The sequence below is a fragment of the Chlorocebus sabaeus genome, chromosome 23 (genome assembly GCF_047675955.1).
Source record: "Chlorocebus sabaeus isolate Y175 chromosome 23, mChlSab1.0.hap1, whole genome shotgun sequence".
NCBI classification, from domain to species: domain Eukaryota; kingdom Metazoa; phylum Chordata; class Mammalia; order Primates; family Cercopithecidae; genus Chlorocebus; species Chlorocebus sabaeus.
In genome coordinates, this window is record NC_132926.1 from 41,492,846 (window position 1) to 41,518,436 (window position 25,591).

General features: G+C 45.9%; 2 protein-coding genes across 2 annotated transcripts; one reads left to right on the top strand and one right to left on the bottom strand.

Moving 5' to 3' along the window:
• Window positions 1–1,046: 1,046 nt before the first annotated feature.
• On the bottom strand, window positions 1,047–9,202 carry HARS2 (histidyl-tRNA synthetase 2, mitochondrial). The gene is made up of 13 exons (XM_008014705.3): window positions 8,899–9,202; window positions 7,000–7,074; window positions 6,616–6,735; window positions 6,390–6,485; window positions 5,021–5,146; window positions 4,809–4,916; window positions 4,453–4,551; window positions 3,736–3,829; window positions 3,281–3,408; window positions 2,945–3,187; window positions 2,666–2,782; window positions 2,283–2,429; window positions 1,047–1,868 (listed from the first exon to the last, which is right to left on the bottom strand). Exons 1-13 carry the CDS (start codon window positions 9,004–9,006, stop codon window positions 1,809–1,811), a joined length of 1,521 nt encoding a protein of 506 aa, XP_008012896.1. The 5' UTR covers window positions 9,007–9,202; the 3' UTR covers window positions 1,047–1,808.
• Window positions 9,203–9,277: 75 nt separating this feature from the next.
• Window positions 9,278–25,509, top strand: HARS1 (histidyl-tRNA synthetase 1). Its single transcript, XM_008014707.3, has 13 exons — window positions 9,278–9,439; window positions 9,709–9,798; window positions 16,004–16,123; window positions 19,369–19,464; window positions 20,111–20,236; window positions 21,214–21,321; window positions 21,471–21,569; window positions 21,802–21,895; window positions 22,105–22,232; window positions 22,325–22,567; window positions 24,290–24,406; window positions 24,598–24,744; window positions 25,089–25,509. Exons 1-13 carry the CDS (start codon window positions 9,350–9,352, stop codon window positions 25,158–25,160), a joined length of 1,530 nt encoding a protein of 509 aa, XP_008012898.1. The 5' UTR covers window positions 9,278–9,349; the 3' UTR covers window positions 25,161–25,509.
• The last annotated feature ends 82 nt before the right edge of the window (window positions 25,510–25,591 follow it).

Below are 25,591 nucleotides of genomic sequence, written 5' to 3' on the forward strand. Positions count from 1 at the left end.
CCAAACGAGCTAAGGACTGGAGGGCTTCTAAAACAGGCTTGTTGGCCCCGCCTCTGCTCCAAGGAGACAGCGCAGGCGCAAGAGGAGTATGAAGCAACACGGAAGTAAGGGCGCCTGCAAGTGTTTTTTGCCTTGGGTTTCCAAACAAGCATTGAAGGGTCAAGATTTAGTTCAACTATTTTACAAACAAGGAAACTGAGGTTCGAAAAACTGTGGTCTCTGATCTAGTCTAGCAACTTTGCGTCCACTGCCAAGAATTCGTAAACCTTTTTTAAGGCCGAAGCGCCATTAGGGGGTCTAGATGCCTCTCATTCACCTGCATGCACTAGCGATATGACCCTAAACTACACTGAAGCGTTTGCAACAGAGGTACCCTTCCCGACGCACATATAAAAAGCATGTTTTGCACTTGTGCTCTTTTCCTTGAAGCAATGCTATCACACTTTACTTCACTCATTTTTCCATCACCTGGGGAACTTTATAGTAGAACATAATTTAATCAGCATTAATTGGATTTGGAAAGGCCAGTCATCAACCCTCTAGAGTGAAGCACTGTGGCATACCGGCTCACTATATGTTGATTTTTAGCAATAAAACTACCTCTTGGCCAGGCGCGGTGGCTCATGCCTGTAATCCCAGCACTTTGGGAGGCTGAGGTGTGGATTATGAGGTCAGGAGTTCAAGACCAGCCTGCCAATATGGTGAAACCCTGTCTCTGCTAAAAATACAAAAATTAGCTGGCTACTCGGGAGGCTGAGGAAGGAGAATCTCTTGAACTTGGGTGGCGCAGGTTGCAGTGAGCCGAGATCACGCCACTGCACTCTAGCCTGGGTGACAGAGCAAGACTCCATCTAAAAAAAAAAAAAAAAACTACCTCTTGAGCAGACGGGGAAAGAGGGAGAAACTGGCTGCTCATCACTGAATACAGAAGCATCATCCCAGGGAGGTTACTCCTACCTCACAGAATTCTCCAGTATACACTCAAGCATTTTCTACAGTCTATGCAAACCAAGCCCTTGATAACAATAACAAATTACCCAAACTACTACACTTAATATTTTATTTAACATGTTATCCAACCACTTCTAGAACAGCCTCCACGGCATGGCATGGAATAGTTAGAGCAGTGATTCTGGCACAGGAAATGGTCTCCAAAATCTCAAAATATCAGATCTCCACCTTGTCAAGTCATCTATTAAGTTCAATGTTCAAGATTATTAAGCATACAGCCCCACTCTTCTATTGTTAGCAATGCATGGGCTAGAGAGATGTCAAATCAACATGGGTACTGCCATGCCCTTAGGATAGCATCTGTCCTCAAACAAAGCTGAAAGCAGCCATTGCCCCTCTTTGCTGTCTTCCAAAAACTCCCCAGACAGGCCAATGGCTGGTTGTGGACAAATTCACCAGAATCTGGTTCCGTAGCTACAGTAGAAGGCTAAGTATCTGGCTTCTGATCTCAATGGTTCAGAATCCTCAGCCTGAGGTGACTCTCCCAGAGCCTTGCTCACAGCAACAATCTCAGTACCTCTTGACAATATTTGGTGGCACTTCAAATTTGCCTCTGCAGCTACAGCATGTCTCTTTCACATACCAGCCATCTGCACCCATGCAGAATAGCTGCTCACACTACCCAAGGAGTCCTCAGGGTCTTCTACAGTTCTGTACCCAGGAAGGATGGAGGAGGCAGAAGGTACTTGTCACCCATCCTGGCCAGTTGCTGTGAAGTCCATCACTCAATTCCAGAGGAACTCAGTTCTAGAGGAAACCTTTTCTACAAAGAGCAGCAGATGGGAATCAGGCAAGGATCAAGACTCAGACAGTCGCTTCTGAATTTCAGCCACAAGATCTTCCCGTTTAATGGCCACCTGAAACATAAGAGAATCCTCATGTGATAAACTAGAAAGTGATACTAGCTCCTTAGCCACTGTTTTTCCAGATTTGTTTTACTCTGCATTTGCTCCCGTTACTTACACAACCAGAAGGGAGTAGTGTGGGTTGACCTGAAGAATGTATACCCTCAAGACGAAAGGGATTCAAACACCTGATTTATGTCTATTATGTTGATTAGTTTCAAAATACACATTTGGATTTCATTTGTCTTTCTTCTGGCCACACAGCCAATACTCACAGGCTGCAGTGGTCATCTGGAGTGGGTGTTTGTTCATCTCTACCACTATTAACCATGAAGATAATTTCTCAGCCAGAAGATGCATATTTCTTACAAAATCTGGGAAAGGCAGAAACAATTCGTCCCTTCTATTTCTGCTGCTGCCACTCACCTCCTCTCTGCTGGCCACCGAACGGATCTTGATGATCCCTTCTTTCAGTTCTTGCTCACCAGTAATGACCACCAGTGGAATGCCTGTGCTCTCACAATAGTGCAGCTGGGTTAATAGTTTGGGGTTGTTCTTGTATAGCATCTCTGCCTGAAAAGGATCAAGACAGAGTAAGGGACTTAGAAGCGAACACAGCAACAAACCTCAGGAACATGGATATCCAAGGAAGTCAGAGATAAATGGCTAGTCCTCCCACGCTAAAAAGCCACTCTAGTAGCTAGTAGACTAAAAAGGTCTTGAGTTCCACCCTAGACATAAGGAAGATATAGCCCTGGGTCCTAAATTCCACACATACCCAGATGGCTCAGATATCAGCTCCACCATACCTTGATTCCAGCATCCCAAAGCTCTGTAATAAGTTTCAACCGTTCTTGGAGAAAGTTCTTCTGTGGTGTGGCCACAAACACTTGAGTCTCTGTAGTCCGCACCTTCTCACCTTTGGTCTAATAAGAGTGAAGAAAGTGAAACCAATAAAAACCTCCTTTCCACCAGCAATTCCAAAATTCAAGACAAAAAGAACAATCAGAAAACCACTCCAACCACACCTCCAGAAACAGGAGGGATTTTAGGCCTCCAGCCCCATCTCACACCTACTTAGGACCTACCTTCATCCTCTGCTCCACAATGTAGAAGATGCGTTCAACCCCAATGCTGAGTCCCACACATGGCACCTTGTGGCCCTTGGGGTCAAACATGCCCACCAGCCCGTCATAGCGCCCACCAGCAGCCACACTGCCCACATTCAGGGGCTCCTCCCCAGCCTGAGTTGGGGTCTGCAGCAGCACTGCTTCATAGATCACTCCTGTATAGTAGTCTAGGCCCCGAGCCAGGCTGAGGTCAAATGAGATCTGTGGGGACAAGGCTACAGTCAGTCCCAAACTAGACTCAGGACCCAGAGAGTCCTAGAGCTCAGCAGGAGGTCCATCTGCAATTCAGCTTACCTTCTCAGCAATTCCAAATAAAGTCAGGTATTCAAATAGCAGCTTCAGGTCTCCCAGGCCCTCCAGGGCCTGCTTGTTCTGGGATAGTCTGGGATCCTGAAACATTTGCTCTACCAGGGATACCCCACCTGGAGAGAAATAAAGCATCTGCTGTTCATTCAGATGTTTCATTTAAAATTATCCCTGATGTGCTCTAGCTAGTCTTCCTCATTTTCTTAAAAAAAAAAAAAAAAAAAAAGATGATCCCAGTCTCACATGACAAGACCCTCCTCCTTTAGCTCTAGCTTTGCCATTTGAAGACATAAAGTCCTTACAATAAGTAAAAGAGAAATTAAATTCAGGACAGGCCCTGGAGCTTAGCATATCTACAGAAAAGGGTTGTTTCAGAGGTAGAATTTGAGCACATGTCACCTTCAGCCTGGTTCTATCACAGCTCTGAAAACCCTGGTTCTTACCATGACATTGGACATAATCCCCAATTCGATCAGCCACCTCAGGAGCCAGGCCTTTCTTCGCCACCATCTCATGTCTCACATCTTTCCAAGCCATCTGCATAAACACCCAAACATTAGCCCAGCCCCAAGATCTTTCTTTCTCAAACTGGAAAAGAACAACTCACTTCCATTCAGTATATACATCACAAGTAGCTAACTGTATTCTCCGCAAAGTCAGAGACAGCTTAAGAAATCCAGTCACGGCCGGGCGTGGTGGCTCAAGCCTGTAATCCTAGCACTTTGGGAGGCCAAGACGGGAGAATCAGGAGGTCAGGAGATTGAGACCATCCTGGCTAACACGGTGAAACCCCGTCTCTACTAAAAAAATACAAAAAAACTAGCCGGGCGAGGTGGCAGGCGCCTGTAGTCCCAGCTACTCGGCTGAAGCAGGAGAAAGGCGTAAACTCAGGAGGTGGAACTTGCAGTGAGCCGAGATCCGGCCACTGCACTCCAGCCTGGGCGACAGAGCGAGACTCCGTCTCAAAAAAAAAAAAAAAAGAAATCCAGTCACAATCCCACTGTATAGCACGACTCAGATCTTCCTTCTTATGCCTCCTTACCTTCCTCCCCAAAATAGCCCACTTCCAGCCACAATATCCTTATTTTTCACTAGTGGTATGGATTTGAGGGCAGGGCAGAAACTAGATAGGGTCTACAGAAGCATGTCTTCTTTGTTACCTTGTCTAGTTTATCTATGGAGGAGCAGATGGCACGGAACTTGCTTTCAGGAACACCACAGGCAGCAAACATCCCATCCACAATCCGCCGGTCATTTACCTGAGAACTCAATGTCAGTGACCCAAGTGCTTGTCAATGCCCTTCCACGCAAAACAATGACAGTACCTACTTTCCTGACATATAAAAAGGATGGAAATTTCACAGGAAGAGTACAGACATACAGGAAATACAACAGCTTTACTAGGAAAGTCCTAGAGTTGCAGGCTTAAGGGTTGGAGTCACCCAAGTTTGGGACTTGCATAAACAGTATTAGGCCAAATCCAGACTTCTCCCACAGTTCTCAGCCCTGGCCTCACCTTAATGAGAAAGTCTCCCAACTGCAATCCACTTAGGATTTCACACATGATCTTCAAACACTCTGCATCAGGGATCATAGGGTCAAACTGACCAGCAATATCAAAATCCTATAGCAAAGAGAAAGATGGGAAAAAACTTCCATTATCCAGCCAATTTCAAGGTTGTGGCCCCTAGAACTATCAAACTGTGCTGCTCCCATCAGGTCACTTACACACTGGCAGAACTCCCTGTAGCGGCCTTGGACTATGCTTGGGCTCTCTCGCCGCCACACCTTTCCAACATGATAACGTTTCATCTTCTTCACCTTATTCATGGCCAAATAACGAGCAAAGGGAACCTCACATAAATGGGTTAAGGAAGAGGGATACTGCATCCAAAGCTTAGGCCCAGTATACAGACATTAGGGAGGACTGGGCCTTTATCAACTGGATCTCATCCACTAGGGTGAGAACAAGGACCTTCCCTTTTTTCCACTATCCCCAAGGTCTAGCAGTGCTTGGAATTCAATATATATTGAAATCCCAAATGAAGGAATCTCACCTAGCATAAATGTAAGTTCAGCAGAAAGCAAGGGAAGTAAAGACAGAAGTGACCTAAGAACTAACTTCAGGTCTGGGCCATTTCTGCCCATTCAGATCAATTCCGAACCATCTAAAATAGTCAAGCTTCAGAACTTGGATTTGCCTAACAACTTCTAAGCTACTGTTTCTGAAAGTGCAGGGAAAGGACTACATGCATCTTAATTACCCTCGATGCTGGTTTAAAATGCAGATTGTAGGCCAGATGCGGTGGCTCACACCTGTAACCCCAGCACTTTAGGAGGCCAAGGTGGATCACTTGAAATGAGGAGTTTACAACCAGCCTGGGCAACAAAGACACCCATCTCCACAAAATCTTTTTTTTTTTTTGAGACAGAGTTTTGCTTTTGTTACTCAGGCTGGAGTGCAATGGCACAATCTCAGTTCACTGCAACCTCTGCCTCCTGGGTTCAAGTGATTCTCCTGCCTCAGCCTCCCTAGTAGCTGGGATTACAGGCGCCCACCACCACGCCTGGCTAACTTTTTAGGTCAAAAGAGATCTGTGGGGACAAGGCTATAGTCAGTCTCAAACTAGACTCAGAACCTGAGAGCCCAGAGCTCAGCAGGACCTCAGTAGAGATGGGGTTTCACTATGTTGGCCAGGCTGGTCTTGAACTCCTGACCTCTGGTGATCCGCCTGCCTCGGCCTCCCCAACTGCTGGGATTACAGGTGTTCGCCACCATGCCTGGTCAAAAAAACAATTTTTAAATACAAATTATTGAGCCCCATTCCAGCTACAGAATTAGCTAAAAATCTCTGAGACTGGAGCCAAATGTCTGTGCTTCTGCAAGCTCCCCCAAAGGATTATGATACACATTAGAGTTAAATGATAGGGCTCCAGGCTAGGCTCCTGTAGCAGAACTGCCTTCTGGGAGAAACTAGAAGTATAGGCTGCTGCCAATGGACCTCTAAGATCCCAAAGTCACTCTCTCTACTTTCGTCAGAGAAAGCCCTCTGGATTTGGAAAGAGACAGGTGAGTCTCCAGTATTCAAAAGGATACAGTAAGGTCATAGCGGAGGGACAACAGCTCTCCACCTTGATCCTTCAGATCATACATGAGCCCAGAGTCCTCTCCATACTTCTCAGTCAGTGTTTCCTATAGGGGTCAAACAGAATGAGCCACAGTTCAAAGGATGACTCCAAAACACAGATGAGAAGCCCTTTGGGACACTTAAGGCCAGTGAAGAAGTGAATGAGGTTGCATGTACTCTTTCTTCTCCCCTTACCTTCAGCTCAAATGCTGGGGTATCCATCCCCTTTGCTCCATGACGTTTAAAGCAGCTGATAACCAAATCAAGAATTTTCTCCCTCACAACCATATGCTGAGGACTAAGATCCCTGGTACCCTGGAAACCGAAAGCAGCCACAGTGAAAACAAAAACAAAAAATAAGTCCATTTCAGACAAGGAGTTAAAGGACACTTATTATGTAATCTCAGGTCTGGAGCTGAAATCTACTGAGTTCAAATGACTGTGAGCCCCACCTAGTATCTCAAGAATAGTACATATTTTTAAAATGTAAAGGACATTAAAAGGGGTCAGAGAGACATGCAAGGCAGAGGTCAGTCCTCCAAGGCACTCTAATGGGATACGGTAGGCAAAAAGTATTACCTTTGGGGTCTTGACAATAAAATTTGGTTTCTCTCGATGTGCTTTCAGTTGGGATGTTAACACTGCCTCTGCAACCTGACAGAAGAATGAATGTGAAAAGTGGCTCCTCTGGACACTGGCCAGACCTGTGGCATTTCTGACCCCATTGACCATCAACCTGCAAAGACTCTTCACCCTGAGCAACAGGAAGACAAAGCACCATTTCATCTCTCCCAATCTCAGTCCCACCCCAAAGAACCCATGTTGTATCTACAACTACACGTGTAATATATATGAGGTCCGGTCTTCACCACACAAGATTCCTCATTGTATATGGATTTTTTTTTTTTTCTTTTTTGAGACACAGTCTCAGTCTGTTGCCCAGGCTGGAATGCAGTGGCACGATCTCGGCTCACTGCAACCTCCACATCCCAGTTCAAGCAATTCTCCTGCCTTAGCCTCCCAAGTAGCTGGGACTACAGGCGTGCCACCGCCACGCCCAGCTAATTTCTGTATTTTTAGTAGAGATGGGGTTTCACCATGTTGGCCAGGCTGATCTTGAACTCCTGACCTCGTGATCCACCCACCTTGGCCTCCCAAAGTGCTGGGATTACAGACATGAGCCACTGCGCTCAGCCGGACTTTTAATATTCTCAAATACTTTAAGAATCTGAGAATAATGAAGGCACTGAACAACCCACTACTACTACCGCCAACCATTCAGGGGTAGGGATTGTGATGATCTTCTCCAGGTCACGGTTCCTACTGAAACAGCAAAAATAATTTTTTTTTTCCAGATGGAGTCTTGCTCTGTCGCTCAGGCTGGAGTGCAGTGGCATGATCTCAACTCCTGCAACCTCTGCCTCCCGCGTTCAAGCGATTCTGTCTCAGCCTCCCGAGTACCTCGGATTACAGGTATATGCCACCATGCCCGGAGAATTTTTGTATTTTTAGTAGAGATGGGGTTTCGCCCCTGGCCATGCTGATCTTGAACTCCTGACCTCGTGATCCACCCACCTCGGCCTCCCGAAGTGATGGGATTACATGCATGAGCCACTGCACCCGGCCAAAAAAATAAGAATTTTTAATAAGGTAGCACTAGTTATCAGGTTTAGAAATAGGAAAACTAACTTGAAGACAGGGGAACCAGCTCAAGGACACAGAACAAGCCTGTGGAATGAAAAGATACGGATTTCTTGAATGAACTAAAAAACTCAGACTGGTAAGATGCTGTGATTGAATATTAATAAAAGACCTGAGCCGTATTGTTCACGATAGCGCAAAGCATCTGCTAAGAGGGCATCAGAATCTTTCCGAAGTAAGGCAAAACTCAATCAGTGGCATTACCAGCAAGCTGCATGCCCTTCCAAAAATAGAGGATGTGGTGGTTCCATACTATGGCGATTATCTGTCCCAAGAGAAGTCCAAGTTCAAGTCCACAATCCCTTATCTGCAATTCCAAAATCCCAAACTCTCTGACATCTGAAAATGTTTTTCTGAGATTCATTTTGAGGTAAATTCTAAGGCAAACTCAGTCTACTTCTGATCTTTAGTCATCTCATTTATTAGGAATATTCATACATTTTGCTTAAAAATATTACTGTTTGAGTCCAAAAGTTTCAGGAAAAAGTGTGGATATGAATTAAAATACTCCCTTACTACATATCCATGTATAACTCATTCATTTAATCTTGCAGCCTCCGTTTCCTCAACTGCAGAATGGAAATAAAAACTCCAACCTTTCAAGATTGCTCCAAGGATTAAATGACCAGGCATCCAAATCGCTTAGTTCAGTGTCAGTACATAGTGGGCACTCGATAAAAACCGATTGTAACACTACTGGAATACACGCTGCGAGTCTATGCTTTCAGATCTGGAGGCCCTACTGGGACAGACCAGAGATAATTACGTCTCGCTCACCTGGCTTTGGCAACGGACCGCCCCGGTGCAAGAAGCGCAGGGCGGTCGCAGGAGCTGGCTGAGCAGCGCAGCCCAGGCCCTCCTGGGAAGAAGTCCGAGCAGAGGCATCGCGCGGCAGGACGCCAGCTTTCCGGGACAGGAACAAAAGGCCTGGGAAGGAGGCGGGTCGGACTCCAGGAAGGGTGGAGGGCACGCGAAGGCTGAACCCGGGTACCAGGCAAAACTCGGGCGTTTGCGCACCTCACCAGTCACGGAGGCTGAAGTGGGATCCTCCCAAGCTCCCTTAGTAGCCAGCTTCGGCACTTCCGGCAGGAGCCGGAAATAATTTTTGTGCTCGGCGGAGGCTCTCTAGGCGTGCGACCCGGCGACTCGATAGCCGGAAGTCATCCTTGCTGACGCTGGGGCCGCCGTCGCTGGTCTAGGCAGCAGTGGGTTCAAGTGGACAGCCGGGATGGCAGAGCGTGCGGCGCTGGAGGAGCTGGTGAAACTTCAGGGAGAGCGCGTGCGAGGCCTCAAGCAGCAGAACGCCAGCGCCGAGCTGGTAAGACTTAGGCAGCAGGGGAGGGCCAAGGCAAAGCCTGGGAGGACGTAAAGCCAGGGTGTTCGGGACATAGGATAGGGATTTGAGGGAAACGACCAGGCTTGTAGGGAGGAGAGTGGGCTGCGTGGGGAGGTATCCGGGGTGGGTCCCGAGAGAAACAAAGCTAGGCCTGAGCAGAGAGATCCTGATGAGGGAGGAATATTGAATGAATGGCGGGGGAGGCAGGAGACTGACAGATGGTTAGCTCAGCGCCTTCTTTCCCTCCACAGATCGAGGAGGAGGTGGGAAAACTCCTGAAACTGAAGGCACAGCTGGGTCCTGATGAAAGCAAACAGAAGTTTGTGCTCAAAACCCCCAAGGTAATATCATTCCTGTAGGGAGCGACTGTGAAAGTCTCTAACTCTACTCACGGGGCGCTTATGTCTGCCTCCTTAAACCAGGTCATTGAGGAGGATCTGAAATACTGCAGAGGAGAGGACAGTCGCTCTGGGCGCTGGGCTGGACTGGACTCTACCTGAGTCATTCTGGGATGGCAAAGTGATGGCAGAAGCTAGGCCAGCTGGGTGATCGGGGAGTCAGCCTGCTGCTGCTACTCCTTCGTTCATTCAGTAAATGTGTATTTAGCGCTGTGTCTCTAGCACTATACAAAGCACTGAATATATACCATGGTGGACAATATAGCCTCCCCTCATGGAGCTTACATTCTACTGAAGGAGAGAGACTTAGAACAAATAATCCCACACAGATTTTTTTTTTTTTTTTTTTTTTTTTAAACGGAGTATCCTGTATTGCACAGGCTGGAGTGCAGTGGCACATATTGGCTCACTGCAGCCGCTGTCTCCTGGGTTCAAGTGATTCTCCTGCTTCAGCCTCCTGAGTAGCTGCGACTACAGGTGCCCACCACCATGTCCAGCTAATTTTTATATTTTTAGTAGAGACAGGATTTCCCCATATTGGCCAGGATGGTCTTGAACTCCTGACCTCAAGTGATCCGCCCGTCTCAGTCTCCCAAAGTGCTGGGATTACAGACGTGTGCCACCGCACCTGGCCACCACACATGGTTATGTAATTACATATTGTGAAAAATGATATAAAGACATTAAGGTTGCTCTGAGAAAAATAAGGGAGAACTGGGGAGTCTGAGAAAGGCTAACTGAGGAAGTGATATACTAACTGATCTAGTGAATGAGTAGGAGATAGCCAGAGGACAAGGGTGACAAAGATAAGTCCAGGTAGAGTATGGAAACCCTAAAGTGGGAAAGAACTTTGGTAGTTTTGAGGAACTAGAGGATGATCTACATGGCTAGAACTAAGTAAAGGAGAGTAGAGTGGAATGAGGTTGGAGATTCTGAGCTCATCCTCCAGTTCAGTTCCACTTTCTGTAAGTTCTATAAACAGAACTGTTTACCCTTTCATCTAGGTTCTCTTGGCACTTCATACATATTTCTGTTATTGCACCAACTTTAAGTAGTTATTTTTGTGGTTTATATACCCTGAGACAGACTAGGTGCCTAAATAGATATAGTCAGCCCTCCATATCCCAAGGTCCCACATTCACAGATTCAACCACCTGTGGAGATCAAAACCATTCAGGGGAAAAGAAACAATTAAGAAAAAAAATCTGGCTGAATGTGGTGGCTTACACCTGTAATCCCAGCACTTTGAGAGGCCGCAAGGGGAGGATCATTTGAGCCCAGGAGTTTGAGACCAGCCTGAGCAACATAGTGAGTCCCTATCTCTACAAAAAAAAAAAAAAAAAAACAAAAACAAAAAAAAAACAAAAAAAAAACCTTTTAAAATCTAACAATAAAAATTTCAAATAAAAAATATAGTATAACAACTATTGACACAGCCTTTACATTATCTAAGGTATTATAAATACTCTAGAGACTATTTAAAGTGTATAGGAGGATGTGCATATATTTTTATATCAAGGGCTTGAGCATCCATGGATTTTTGGTATCCACACGGGGCCTAGAACAAATCTCCTGCGGATACTGAGGGATGACTCTATTTAATAAATGTATTTGAAATTGAATTCCAAAGGAGAGGGGAGATGTCTGTTTTCCTTGTGTTAAGGTTAATTCTTTGGGCTCCTAAATTCATTGAGCTGTTTCTTTCTACATATAACTCATATTCGGAGGTTAAAGAGACAGTGTAAAATCCCAAAGTGGTGATGATCAGTGATTATTCAAACTATTAGATGAAAAGCTTACTGTGGAATTTATGATGGATCAGTCTGTCCTCACCAGTGATGAGTTTTAACATCACTAAAGTAGGACAACTAGACATGTTCCTGCTGATGTGATGCAACAAGAAGTACACAGCACCACCTGTGAAGTACTCTTGCCAAGTAAATTGAATTTGAATCTAATCAGATCTTTGGACTAACTATCAGTTTACAGGAAATACCAGAGATGGAGGAACATGTTAAATGACACATCAAGCATATAGTTTACCAAATCTAGAATGTGAAAAATTTTTTTAGGACAAATGAACCAATTTTCCTAGTTAATAAATGACCTTTTTAAAATATAAAAAAAAAGTGGGGGAGGGAAGGAAACTATTGTAGATTAAATAGACATACCAGCTGATTACAACGCATAGACTTCATTTTGAAGTTGATTCCAATAAATCAACCATAAAAAGATATTATCGAGGCAACAGGGAAAAACTGACCATGGCTTAGCATTAGATAATATTAAGGAGTTGCTGTTAGTTTTGTTAGTTATAATAAAGATAGAGTCTTTGGGGTTTTTTAAATGTCCTTATGTGTTAGAGATCCATATTGAAGTATTTATGGATGAAATGATATGATGTCTGGGATTTATTTCAAAATATTTAAGAAAAACATGTAAGGGCTTAAATAAGAATAGCAGATGTTAATGGTTGTTGGAGCTGGGTAATGGATAAATGGTGACCTGTAATACTATTCTCTATATTGTGTCTTTGAAAATTTCCATATTATAGCATTAAAATAAGATTATGCTAGAGAGTTAATATCCATTTTAGTATTAACAATAGAAAACTCAGTATTGTGAAGCAAGACTCTTTCAAGGGATCTTCATGGTCAAAACTATTTCTATAGTAATTCATTTGTTTTGTTTGAGATGGAGTCTTGCTGTGTTGCCCAGGCTGGAGTGCAGTGGCGTGATCTTAGCTCACTGCAACCTCCGCCTCCTGGGTTCAAGTGATTGTCCTGCCTCAGCCTTCCGAGTAGCTGGGACTACAGGCATGTGCCACTGCACCCAGCTAATTTTTTGTATTTTTAGTAGAGATGGGGTTTCACCGTGTTGGCCGTGCTGGTCTTGAACTCCTGGCCTCAAGTGATCTGCCCACCTTGGCCTCCTAAAGTGCTGGGATTACAGGCGTGAGCCACTGTGCCTAGCCCTTCTATAATAATTCTAAGATGTTATCTGCCTTTTTTATTGTGTTAACATTTGCACCAAAGGCATAAAAGCACTGATGAGTAGAACTGCTGGTGCCTTAGCATAAATTAAGACAGCGACACTAAACTGTACTAATAGCCAGTATGTTCTTCACTGCCATGCACTCACAGTAAGTAAATAAATAAATAAAATTTAGTTTTACTTAACAGTGTCATTGATAAAATGGTAAAACTTTGTTCGTTTGTTTGTTTGGGGGTTTTTTGTAGACACAGTCTCACTCTGTTGCCCAGGCTGGAGTTCAGTGTCACGATCTTGGCTCACTGCAGCCTCCACTTCCCGGGTTCAAGCAATTCTTGTGCCTCAGCCTCCTGAGTATCTGGGATTACAGGCGGGTACCACCATACCCAGCTAATTTCTTGTATTTTACAAAAAACACAAGAAACCTACAGCATGTTTCACCATGTTGCCCAGGCTGGTTTTGAACTCTTGAACTCAGGCAATCTGCCCACCTTGGCCTCCCAAAGTGCTAGGCGTGAGCCACCATGCCTGGCCAAAAAACTTACTAATTTTATTGAATCTTGACCCTTGAGGACCCTATTTTTAAATATTTGCTATGACAAAATGGGAAGCACATATAAAGCACTTCTGCACCCCAAGGTAGGGAAAATGCTTATGCCATTGTTCAAGTTGCAAGCTGATCTAGCTACTTTTTTCATAGAACATCTTGTTTTATTTGAATTAACAACTGAAAGATAAATTATGGTTTTTCAAACTTAAATATTTGGCAGACATTTTTACAACAATGAACAAAGTGAGCCTTGTCACCTCAAGGAAGACATCTGACAGTGCCTGTAGGCAGTGATAAAATTCAAGTATTCAGGTGAAAGAATTTTTTTTTTTTTTTTTGAGAGGGAGTCTCGCGCTGTGGCCCAGGCTGGAGTGCAGTGGCCGGATCGCAGCTCACTGCAAGCTCCGCCTCCCGGGTTCACGCCATTCTCCTGCCTCAGCCTCCCTATAGCTGGGACTACAGGCGCCCGCCACCTCACCCGGCTATTTTTTTGTATTTTTTAGTAGAGACGGGGTTTCACTGTGTTAGCCAGGATGGTCTTGATCTCCTGACCTCGTGATCCGCCCGTCTCGGCCTCCCAAAGTGCTGGGATTACAGGCTTGAGCCACCGCGCCCGGCCGAAAGTTAGAATTTTAGAAAACTTGGGCTGGTGGTGACTCATGCCTATAATCCCAGTGCTCTGGGAGGCCAAGGTGGGCGGATCACCTGAGGTTGGGAGTTTGAGACCAGCCTGACCAACACAGAGAAACACCATCTCTACTAAAAATTAGCTGGGCGTGGTGGCACGTGCCTGTAATGCCAGCTACTAGGGAGGCTGAGGCACAAGAATCGCTTGAACCTGAGAAGTGGAGGTTGCCATGAGCCGAGATTGCGCCATTGCACTCCAGCCTAGGCAACAAGAAACTCCATCTCAAAAAAAAAGAATTTTAGAAAACTTGTATCTTCCATCATAAGCTTGACAGCTTCCCAATAATTAAAGAGTTTTCTGCTGGGTGTGGTGGCTTACGCCTGTAATCCCAGCACTTTGGGAGACCAAGGTGGGCAGATCACTGAGGTCGGGAGTTTCAGACCAGCCTAGCTAACATGGTGAAACCCCGTCTCTACTAAAAATACAGAAATTAGCCAGGTATGGTAGCGCATGTCTGTAATCCCAGCTCCCTGGGAGGCTGAGGCAGGAGAATTGTTTGAACCTGGGAGGTGGAGGTTGCAGTGAGCCGAGAACATGCCACTGTACTCCAGTCTGGGTGACAGAGCGAGACTCCGTGTCAAAAACAAACAAAAAACCAGGCTGGGCAAGGTGGCTTACGCCTATAATCCCAGCACTTTGGGAAGCTGAGGCAAGCAGATCATGAGGTCACGAGATCGAGACCATCCTGGCTAACATGGTGAAACCCCATCTGTACTAAATATACAAAAAATTAACCGGGCGTGGTGGCACACACCTGTATGTAGTCCCAGCTACTCAGGAGGCTGAGGCTGAGGCTGAGGCAGGAGAATCATTTGAACCTGGGAGGCAGAGGTTGCAGTGAGCCAAGATCGCGCCACTGCACTCTAGCCTGGGTGATAGAGTGAGACTCCATCTCAAACAAACAAAAAAAAAAGACTTTCTTGATGAGATCTGAGGTAATGTAAATAAATAAGGCTTCCTGATATTGTATAATGAAATGTATCAACATTTGAAAGACCTGTTATAAAGTTTCACAGGGTTCGCCAGGATGGTCTTGATCTCCTGACCTTGTGATCTGCCCACCTCGGCCTCCCAAAGTGCTGGGATTACAGGCGTGAGCCACCATGCCCGACTGGTTGGGGTTTTTTTTGTTTTTTGTTTTTTTGTTTTGAGATGGAGTCTTGCTCTATCGCTCAGTCTGGAGTGCAGTGGCGCAATCTCAGCTCACTGCAACCTCCGCCTCCCAGGTTCGAGTAATTCTCCCTGCCTTCAGCCTCCCGAGTAGCTGGGATTACAGGCACCCACCACCTCTATTTGTTTTTTTTGAGACAGAGTCTCACTCTGTTGCCCAGGCTGGAGTGCAATGGCACGATCTCGGCTCACTGCAACCACCTCCACCTCCCAGGTTCGAGGATTCTCGTGCATCAGCCTCCCAAGTAGCTGGGACTACAAGGGGCGAGGCGTCACACCCGGCTAATTTCTGTATTGTTTAGTAGAGATGGGGTTTCACCATGTTGGCCAGGCTGGTCTCGAACCCCTGACGTCAGGCAATCCATCCGCCTCAGCCTCTCAAAGTGCTGGAATTACAGGCATGAGCCACTGTGCCCGGCCTCAGGTTGGTGTTTGTTATTAGGCCAGGAAATGTTCTGTTATCCCAGAAAGAGTTTTAGGAAAATGACTTAAAGAAAAGAGTTCTAAGAATTTTAGAAAATAGACCCCAAGCTTAAAAGGGAATGGAGTTTGTAAGGCAGATAGCAAATGGTGTGGGAATTAATAGGGAATTATTTGTACTTGTTTTAAAACTCAGTGGCCTGTAGGAAAATCTGTTTAGAGCAGGATTTGCTTTTTCATTATTGAAGTCATCCTTTTATATTTCCAAAATGTATTGTTCTTGGTTTTCAAACCTCATTTCTGGTTCTCTGGCTGATTTCAACTCCAAGGGCACAAGAGACTATAGTCCCCGGCAGATGGCAGTTCGTGAGAAGGTGTTTGACGTAATCATCCGTTGCTTCAAGCGCCATGGTGCAGAAGTCATTGATACACCTGTATTTGAACTAAAGGTGAGGAAAGGGCAAGAAGAAACTACAATTGTAGATGAGTGGGCATTTGAATAACAAAGAAGATGACAACAAGAGAGTGAGGGTCCAAAGGGCCCACTCCTGTTGTGGACACAGACCAGTCTTCTCCAATAACAAGCGGGACAAGAATGGCTTGGAGGGAGAGGCCCTGTCTTTTATTATGTTGGTTGTGGCCAGCAGCTTCCAAAAGAGAGCCATTCTTTGGAGTGGTAGTTGTTCTGGGTCCTGTCTACATTGTATTGCAGGGCGTTTGTACTTGGGATATTTTCTAGATTCATCCAAACCATACATACATAAATATGCAACCGCTCTCCTATTGATGGACTCTGAGGTTGTTACTAGTTCTTTGCTATTAAAAACCAGATTGCAACTGGGCACACCTGTAGTTCCAGCTTTTCAGGAGGCTGAAGCAGAAAGATCACTGGATCCCAGGAGTTCAAGGCTATAGTGTGCTATGGTGGTGCCTGTGAATAGCCACCATACTCCAGTCTGGGCAATGTAGCAAGACCCTGTCTCTAAAACCAACCAACCAACCAAGATTGCATTACTACCTGCTTCAAACCCAGTGATTCCCACTGCACTTATAGTACAACCCAAACTCTTTACTCAGGTTTACAGAGCCCTAGGTGATCTGGCCACTGCCTCTCCTACCTCATCTCATGCTAATGCTATTTTTCCTCTTGCCCACTATGCTACTCTGGTCTTCTTCCAACTCTTGGAACATACTCAGTGTGTTTGTACCTCTGGACCTTTGTTCTTGCTCTTCCCTTTTCCTGAACTCCCTTTCCTTAGCTCTTTGCATGATTTATTTCAGATTATACTAGAGACTGCAGATTTTAATTCCTTTTTTCAAAAAACATAAATACAAATAGAGACAGAGGTCTTGCTATGTTGCCCGGGCTGCTTGCAAACCCCTGGCCTCAAGTGGTCCTCCTTCCTCAGCCTCCCAAAGTGCTGACATTACAGGCATGAGCTACCATGTCCAGCCAGCCAGATTTTAATTTCAGAGCTCAGCTAAAATGCCACTCCTCAAGTAATCTTCTCCAACCACCTTCTTTAGAGTAGCTGTTCTCCCTCTATCACAATGAGCTGGTTTATTGCCTTTAGTCTATAAACCTGTCTGAAATTATCTGTTGTTTCCTTCATCAATGTAGTACCTGTCTCTTTTTATTGATATATAATTGTACATATTTATGAGACTGTTTTTACCTATTGTATTAGTTTGCTAGGGCTACCATAACAAAGTACCATAGACTGGGTAGCCTAAACAAGAGAAATGTATTTTCTCACAGTTCCAGAGGTTGGACGTTGACATAACATGCTGGCAGGCCTAGTTCTTTCAGAGGCCCATAAAGGAAGGATCTGTTCCAGGCCTCTCTTCATGGCTTGTAGATGGCCATCGTCTCCCTTTTGTCTTTTTTTTTTTTTTTTTAATTGAGACAGAGTCTCGCTCTGTTGCCTGGGCTGGAGTGCAGTGGCACGACCTTATCTCACTGCAACCTCCACCTCCCAGGTTCAAGCGATTCTCCTGCCTCAGTCTCCTAAGTAGCTGGGATTACACGCGTGCGCCACCACGCCTGGCTAATTTTTCTATTTTTAGTAGAGACGGGGTTTCACCATGTTGGCCAGGCTGGTCTTGAACTCCTGGCCTCAAGTGATTCGCCCACCCCAGCCTCCCAAAGTGTTGGAATTACAGGCATAAGCCACCGCGCCCAGCCTCCCTTTGTCTTTACATCGTCTTTCCTCTGTCCCTGTCTAAATTTTATCTTCTTACAACAACATATTAGATTAGAGCCCAACTTGGAGACCTCGTGTTAGCTTAATCATCTCTTTAAAGATCCTATCACCAAATGTAGTCATGTTCAGAGGTTACTGGGATTTAGGACTTAAACAAATGAATTGGGGAGGGTCGGGCAGGGGGATACAGTTCAGCCCATAACACTAATGTGTGACTGTTTCTGATACTACGTACTGGGAAGTTTCAGGCTTTTTAATCTTTGCCAACCTGGTGAGCAAAATATGCTATTACCAATTATAGACATCACAGGGCAAGGACTGCTGTAATGCCCTTAAGACATTCCTCAGTTTTTACTTTTGACATTATTCGAATCTCAGGCATCATAAAAACATTTATGTTTGTTGGTCTGATAACCCATTCCTAGTAGTTTATCATCAAGAAAAACACTTTTTTTAAAAAAAAGAGCTATATACCTAAATATTAGATATTGAAATGTTATGGGGCAATTTTTTTTTTTTTTTTTTGAGACGGAGTTTCATTCTTGTCACCCAGGCTGGAGTGCAATGGTGCAATCTCTGCTCACTGCATCCTCTGCCTCCCAGGTTCAAGCGATTCTCCTGCCTAAGCCTCTGAATAGCTGGGATTACAGATGCCCATCACCTCCCCCAGCTAATTGTTGTGTTTTTAGTAGAGACAGGGTTTCACCATGTTGGCCAGGCTGGTCACAAACTCCTGACCTCAGGTGATCCATCCGCCTCAGCCTCCCAAAGTGCTGGGATTACAGATGTGAGCCACCATGCCTGGCCTAAAAAATTTTTTTCTAAAATTAGAATAACCTAAACATCTAACAGTATAACATTAGGGAAGAAGTAAGTACAGAGCTTCTTCTCACTGGAATTTATGCATCTTTTAAAAATACTTCAGGCCGGGCGCTGTGGTTCACGCCTGTAATCCCAGCACTTTGGGATGCCGAGGTGGGCAGATCACAAGGTCAAGAGATCGAGACCATCCTGGACAACATAGTGAAACCTTGTCTCTACTAAAAATACAAAACTTAGCTGGGCATAGTGGCACCTGCCCGTAGTCTCAGCCACTCAGGAGGCTGAGGCAGGAGAATCGCTTGAACCCGGGATGCAGAGGTTGCAGTGAGCCGAGATCACGCCACTGCACTCCAGCCTGGCAACAGAGCGAGACACCATCTCAAAAAAAAAAAAAAAAAAATTCATGCTGAGAAGTTGAGTCTGAAGAAAAAAAGATTTTTAAGAGAAAAATATGTAAAAAAAATACTTCAGCTCTGTTACAAAATCAAAATACAAAAAACACAAAATTGATGTTTCCTTTCAATGTTAACTGCATCAGACACCTAAGAATTGGGATAAAGAGCAGAGGGAAATGTAGACAAGTTGGAATCAGTCATGTTTGTTTTTAAAATTTCCTTTTAAATTGTTATATTTATTACTATGACCACATTTATTTATGTTTTCTCTAGGAAACACTGACGGGAAAGTATGGGGAAGATTCCAAGCTTATCTATGACCTGAAGGACCAGGGCGGGGAGCTCCTGTCCCTTCGCTATGACCTCACTGTATCTTTCTAAACTTGGGCACTTGAGACTTTGGATGGATTGGCACTCACTTGGCTCAGGTTTAAGAATGGTAGGGTAGTTAGGATCAAATATGAGGCCTTTGGCGATTAGGGGAATTATTTCTGTAAACCAGGAGTGGGACTTTGGCTAAACAGAGCATACACACCCTTAGAAATCTTCTGAATCCTGAGTGAGACCTCAGCTTGATGTCAGGGCCCAGTTCCAACTTTACAGTCATACCCTGGCTCCAGAATACCTCTCCCCTGCCCTGTCCAGTGGACAAAATTCGCTTTAATGGACCAGCAACACATTTCCCTTGTCTCCAAGCTACACAGAGAATCATCTGCTTAGAAATCCCATATGGGGACCTTTTTCTGGTCTGTGGCCAACCTGCCCAGCCCCTTGCCATGCTCAGAAAAGTCCAGTCAACACTACAAAAGAGAAAGGTGCCTTAATCTTTTTTGAGCCTTCAGCTGCCTCATGCGGTAGCACAGCTGGTGCTTTCTGATGTTCGTAAGTGCTATTAATCTTATGGGTGGCAGTTTTACCCTCATAGGGAGGGGTTAGACCCCAGCTTCTGTTGGTGGTGATAATCAACTTGCAGACAGTGATAGGAGGGGCTTTCTCCTTAACTCTTTGTCATCAGGTTCCTTTTGCTCGGTATTTGGCAATGAATAAACTGACCAACATTAAACGCTACCACATAGCAAAGGTATATCGGCGGGATAACCCAGCCATGACCCGCGGCCGATACCGGGAATTCTACCAGTGTGTGAGTGTCGGGAAACCGTGGGGCAGGATGGGTGGGTTGGGGCTTTCTCAAGCCAGCAGAATCTATTGAGTACTCAACAGTGTCCTGAGCAAATTGGATGACCCAGATAATGCTCTTAGGTTTCTATGGTGGTTTTTTTGTTTGTTTTTTTGTTTTTTTGAGGAGTCTCGCTCTTTTGCCCAAGCTGGAGTGCAGTGGTGCAGTCTCGGCTCACTGCAACCTATGCCTCCTGGGTTCAAATGATTCTGCCTCAGCCTCCTGAGTAGCTGGGATTACAGCCACCTGCCTCCACGCCCAGTTAATTTTTCGTATTTTGAGTAGAGACAGGGTTTCACCATGTTGGCCAGGCTGGTCTCAAACTCCTGATCTCGTGATCCGCCTGCCTCGGCCTCCCAAAGTGTAGGAATTACAGGCGTTAGCCACCGCGCCTAGCCTCTTCTATGGTGTTTTCATGCAGATTTCACAATGTCCCTGTGGTGGAGGAGGAGAATAAAGTCTCTCCATTTTACATATGAGTCAACTTGATACCTGCAGATGAAGAGATCATAGGGGTAAGAAAGGCAAAGTCAGGACTAGAACTCTTGGTCCAGTGCTCTTTATTTTAAACCACAGTGATAGGATCACAGCAGAGAATAAGGAAATTAGCTTTGATACATCAAATCATCCAGACTGATGCCAGGGCTTCTGGATGAATAGGGAAAATGGCTAAGCACTAAAGCCATATAATCACCCCACCCAGTAGGAGGAGTTAAGATGATGAAGTAGAAAATGAAGGAATAGCCCAGTAGATAGAAAGGAAACCAAAACTGGTGAGAAGCCCAAGGATGCTGGGGTTTACCTCTGGGCTGATGATAAGAAAATGAAAGAGAAAGTCTATGCTTGAGTGCAACCAGGCCTTCCTAGAGGACAGAGCTCCCAGAGTCCCCCCTTCAGAAAGGTGAATCCCTGAAGACCTCTGGCTAACCCTCTCCCTGCAGGATTTTGACATTGCTGGGAACTTTGATCCCATGATCCCTGATGCAGAGTGCCTGAAGATCATGTGCGAGATCCTGAGTTCACTTCAGATAGGCGACTTCCTGGTCAAGGTCAGTGCTGACAAGGCTGGGAGGGCAAAGTTGGGCCTGGCCTCTCACAAGATCCTTGTGCAGAGGGACCAGTAGCCCAAGTGACCATGACTATTGCAGGTCATGTAAGAAAAGAGATTCCCTCCGCACTATGCATTGATTCCTTGCAGGTAAATGATCGACGTATTCTAGATGGGATGTTTGCCATCTGTGGTGTTTCTGACAGCAAGTTCCGTACCATCTGCTCCTCAGTAGACAAGCTGGACAAGGTAACAACCCAAGTACTTGACTTCTTTTCCCAGATCCCACCCTGCCTTGGGAAATGGAAAACAAGATTGAGAGAGAGAGGTGCATGCCTCTATACCCACCAGAGGAAGGTTAGCCCCAGGATGTAGGCTCATGGGCAGCTACTGCTCCAAGACTGTTCCCTGAGGACAGTACATACCTGCTCTGTGGTGCAGAAGCTGCCCAGAGGTCCCTGACTGGTGTCTGTCTGCCTAGGTGTCCTGGGAAGAGGTGAAGAATGAGATGGTGGGAGAGAAGGGCCTTGCACCCGAGGTGGCTGACCGCATTGGGGACTATGTCCAGCAGCATGGTGAGGAACAGAACCAAGCCTCCCCAGCAGCCATCCAACTGCCCTCAGTCCTAAAGTTGAAACTCTTCTGTGTATGTATGTAGGAGAGTGAGTGTGTGTATGTATATGTACACACACATGTATGGGCAACTAGAGTCCAGGCAAGAAGATCAACCCCCCTTACCTTTTTTGTTTGCTTGTCAGCCTCACTCACAAATCTGTCTCCCCAGGTGGGGTATCCCTAGTGGAACAGCTGATCCAGGATCCTAAACTATCCCAAAACAAGCAGGCCTTGGAGGGCCTGGGAGACCTGAAACTGCTCTTTGAGTATCTGACTCTATTTGGCATTGATGACAAAGTGAGTCAAGTTGGGGATGGGATCCCTTCTGAGCTCTGGGGCTTCAGATCCTTAATCTTAATCTGGCACTGACCATGTTCTTATCTCCACAGATCTCCTTTGACCTTAGCCTTGCTCGAGGGCTGGATTACTACACTGGGGTGATCTATGAGGCAGTGCTGCTACAGACCCCAGCCCAGGCAGGGGAAGAGCCCCTGGGTGTGGGCAGTGTGGCTGCTGGAGGGCGCTATGATGGGCTAGTGGGCATGTTCGACCCCAAAGGGCGCAAGGTGCCATGTGTGGGGCTCAGCATTGGGGTGGAGCGGATTTTCTCCATCGTGGAACAGAGACTAGAGGTAGGTCCTACGGGGTGGGTAGAAGATAGTCAGAGCAGGTGGTGGCACCTAAGCTATCTGATCTCCAAGGGAGTGAGTGGTGCTGCTTTGGGTAGGGAACATCTCACAGAAATGGAGAAAAGATTATTGCTCTTTTTCACAGATTTCTACCCCATTATAGGTCAGTTTTATGGATCTTTAATCCATCTTTCTCCACTAAATCCTCTGCTCTGGGTCTCTGCTTCCTTCAGGGCTGTCACAAACGTGGGCTGCTGTATCCAAGACTTAGATCTTCCTCATGATACAGAATACTTAACATTTTAGTGCCTTGTGCCAGGCATTGTGCTTGGTGCTTTTCATGCATTATCAAAATATAATTCTTACCACAGCCCTGTGAGAGTAGCTAATTTTATTAATTGCATTTTCTAAATGAGAAAACTGAAGCATTATAGATCAAATAATTTGCTTAAGGCCATGAAACTTGTAAGTGGTAGAGTCAGAATTTGAATCCACGCAGTCTGACTCCAAAGTCTTGCCACTAACCACATTGCAATATTGTCTCTAAATGGGAAGCATGTGTCTGAGGCCCTGGGATCCCTCACATGGCTACCGTGACTCTCTAGCACCTAGAGTAACACCAAGGAAGCCTCTCGTGGCCTCAAGCCTTCCTTTGTTGCTGCTGGTCTTAAGTGGCTGGTTGCATTTCATCCTCTGGGAAATGCTCTGGCAACCTCCCCACGGTCTATGCCTTTTCTCTAGGGTGGAAACCACCCGTTTCCCAGTTGAGATCATTCTTCCAGTAGGCATCTTACATTGTAAGAACTATGAAAATAGTTTTCCTGAAAAAGACAAGGGAAGCAGCAGCAGCATTCTCCTTTCCCCATACCCATATACACGCCTGTGCCCTGTAACTGAAGTGCGAGAGGCACAGTGTCATAAATGGGTAGATAGTAAGTGGGGACTAAAACTGCCAAGGGTGATCATAGTAGTACTTCTGTGTGAATGCTTTGATGGACCCTTAAGGTACTACATGGACCAGTCTGGGCAACATGGTGAGACCCTGTCTCCACAGATTAAAAAAAAAAAAAAAAGGCCGGGCGCGGTGGCTCAAGCCTGTAATCCCAGCACTTTGGGAGGCCGAGACGGGCGGATCATGAGGTCAGGAGATTGAGACCATCCTGGCTAACACGGTGAAACCCCGTCTCTACTAAAAAATACAAAAAACTAGCCGGGCGAGGTGGTGGGCGCCTGTAGTCCCAGCTACTTGGGAGGCTGAGGCAGGAGAATGGCGTGAACCCGGGAGGCGGAGCTTGCAGTGAGCCGGGATCGCGCCACTGCACTCCAGCCTGGGCGACAGAGCGAGACTCGGTCTCAAAAAAAAAAAAAAAAAAAGCTGCAGTGATCACGCCACTGCCCTTCAGCCTGGGTGACAGAGACCCTGTCTCAAAAAAAAAAAAAAAAAAAAAAAAAGTACTATATGGAGATAAGCTTGAAGTTACTGTAAAAAAGCTACCTTTACTCTTACCCTAAGTTAGTTATTCTGACACATCCTATGTACAAGTTAGTTCAGTCCTCATATCTACTAAAAGCTACCTTATGCCCAAGGTGCTAGATGAGAAGACAGGGCCCCTGCCCTGGTAGAGCTGAGTTGGGCCTGGTCTCAAAATCCTGACTAGAGCCTGCTTTGTTTGCTCCTTGAAGGTGTTAGCCCAGCTCTCTGACTCTTATCTGCCCCTTCCCCAGGCTTTGGAGGAGAAAGTACGGACCACGGAGACACAGGTACTTGTGGCATCTGCACAGAAGAAGCTGCTAGAAGAAAGACTAAAGCTTGTCTCAGAACTGTGGGATGCTGGGATCAAGGTATGGGAGGCAAGCCCCAGGGTGGCAGCAAACTTGGGTGTGCTGGGCACAAACTGAATAAAAGCTCACCCGTAATGGATCCTGCCATTACTTCTCAAAAGTGGAGCTAAGAACAAGGTGCCAGCTTGGACACCCTCTGTCCCTGAGGACAGCAGAAGCCAGCCTTCCTCTTCTGCTCTTGTCCCCTGCAGGCTGAGCTGCTGTACAAGAAGAACCCAAAGCTGTTGAACCAGTTGCAGTACTGTGAGGAGGCAGGCATCCCACTGGTGGCTATCGTCGGCGAGCAGGAACTCAAGGATGGGGTCATCAAGCTCCGTTCAGTGACTAGCAGAGAAGAGGTAAGGGAAGTGGGCAGGAAGGCTAAGGGACATAGAATGTATGCCATTTTGGCAGGCCCATGCCCATTCAAGACCTGAGAAAAAGCCTGGCATTGATATTAGTACAACCATAAAAGACTTGAGAGCTTAACTTGTTACTGTAGTCTTAGTAGGGTGAGATCTCCATCCCTGCATATACCCTATGTTTTGTTGGCTCCCCCAAGAGGCACACTCTAGCCTGAGGTGTTTAATTAGGTTCCTGCTCCCAGCTGAGACTGATGCCTAGCAGGCTAGAGGAAACTAGGCACTCGGGCAGCAGTGGAATAGAAGATGCTTATACCGCCTCCTTCTCCCATCCTGGCCAGGTGAATGTCCGAAGAGAAGACCTTGTGGAGGAAATCAAAAGGAGAACAGGCCAGCCCCTCTGCATCTGCTGAACTGAGCAATCTATCAGAGGAAAGGAAGTGGGACTGGTACTATTTGAGGTTAAGACAAACTGCATATGTACTTCAACTGCTTTGCACTTTTCCGTTTCAGCAGGAAGACCTGAAGACTGGTCAGAACAGAGACTTTAATTTTTATTATGGTTATTTTATTGATTATTACTGGCAAAAATGGCCAGATACTACACCTTTTTCATACAAGGCCCTGGGGGCTTAGTCCAGTCTGTGCTCCTGGGCTACAATGGACCCAGCCTGAGATGGTCTCATCTACAGGGCCTCACACCAGTTGGAGCAGATGCCTCCCTACCAATTGCCAAAGGTCCAATAAAATGCCTCAACCACAGAGCCTGCGTGTCACTGATGCCTAGCCCCACCTTCCCCGGCAGACCAATGTAGGGATGGAAAAGGGAGAAAGACAGTAAACT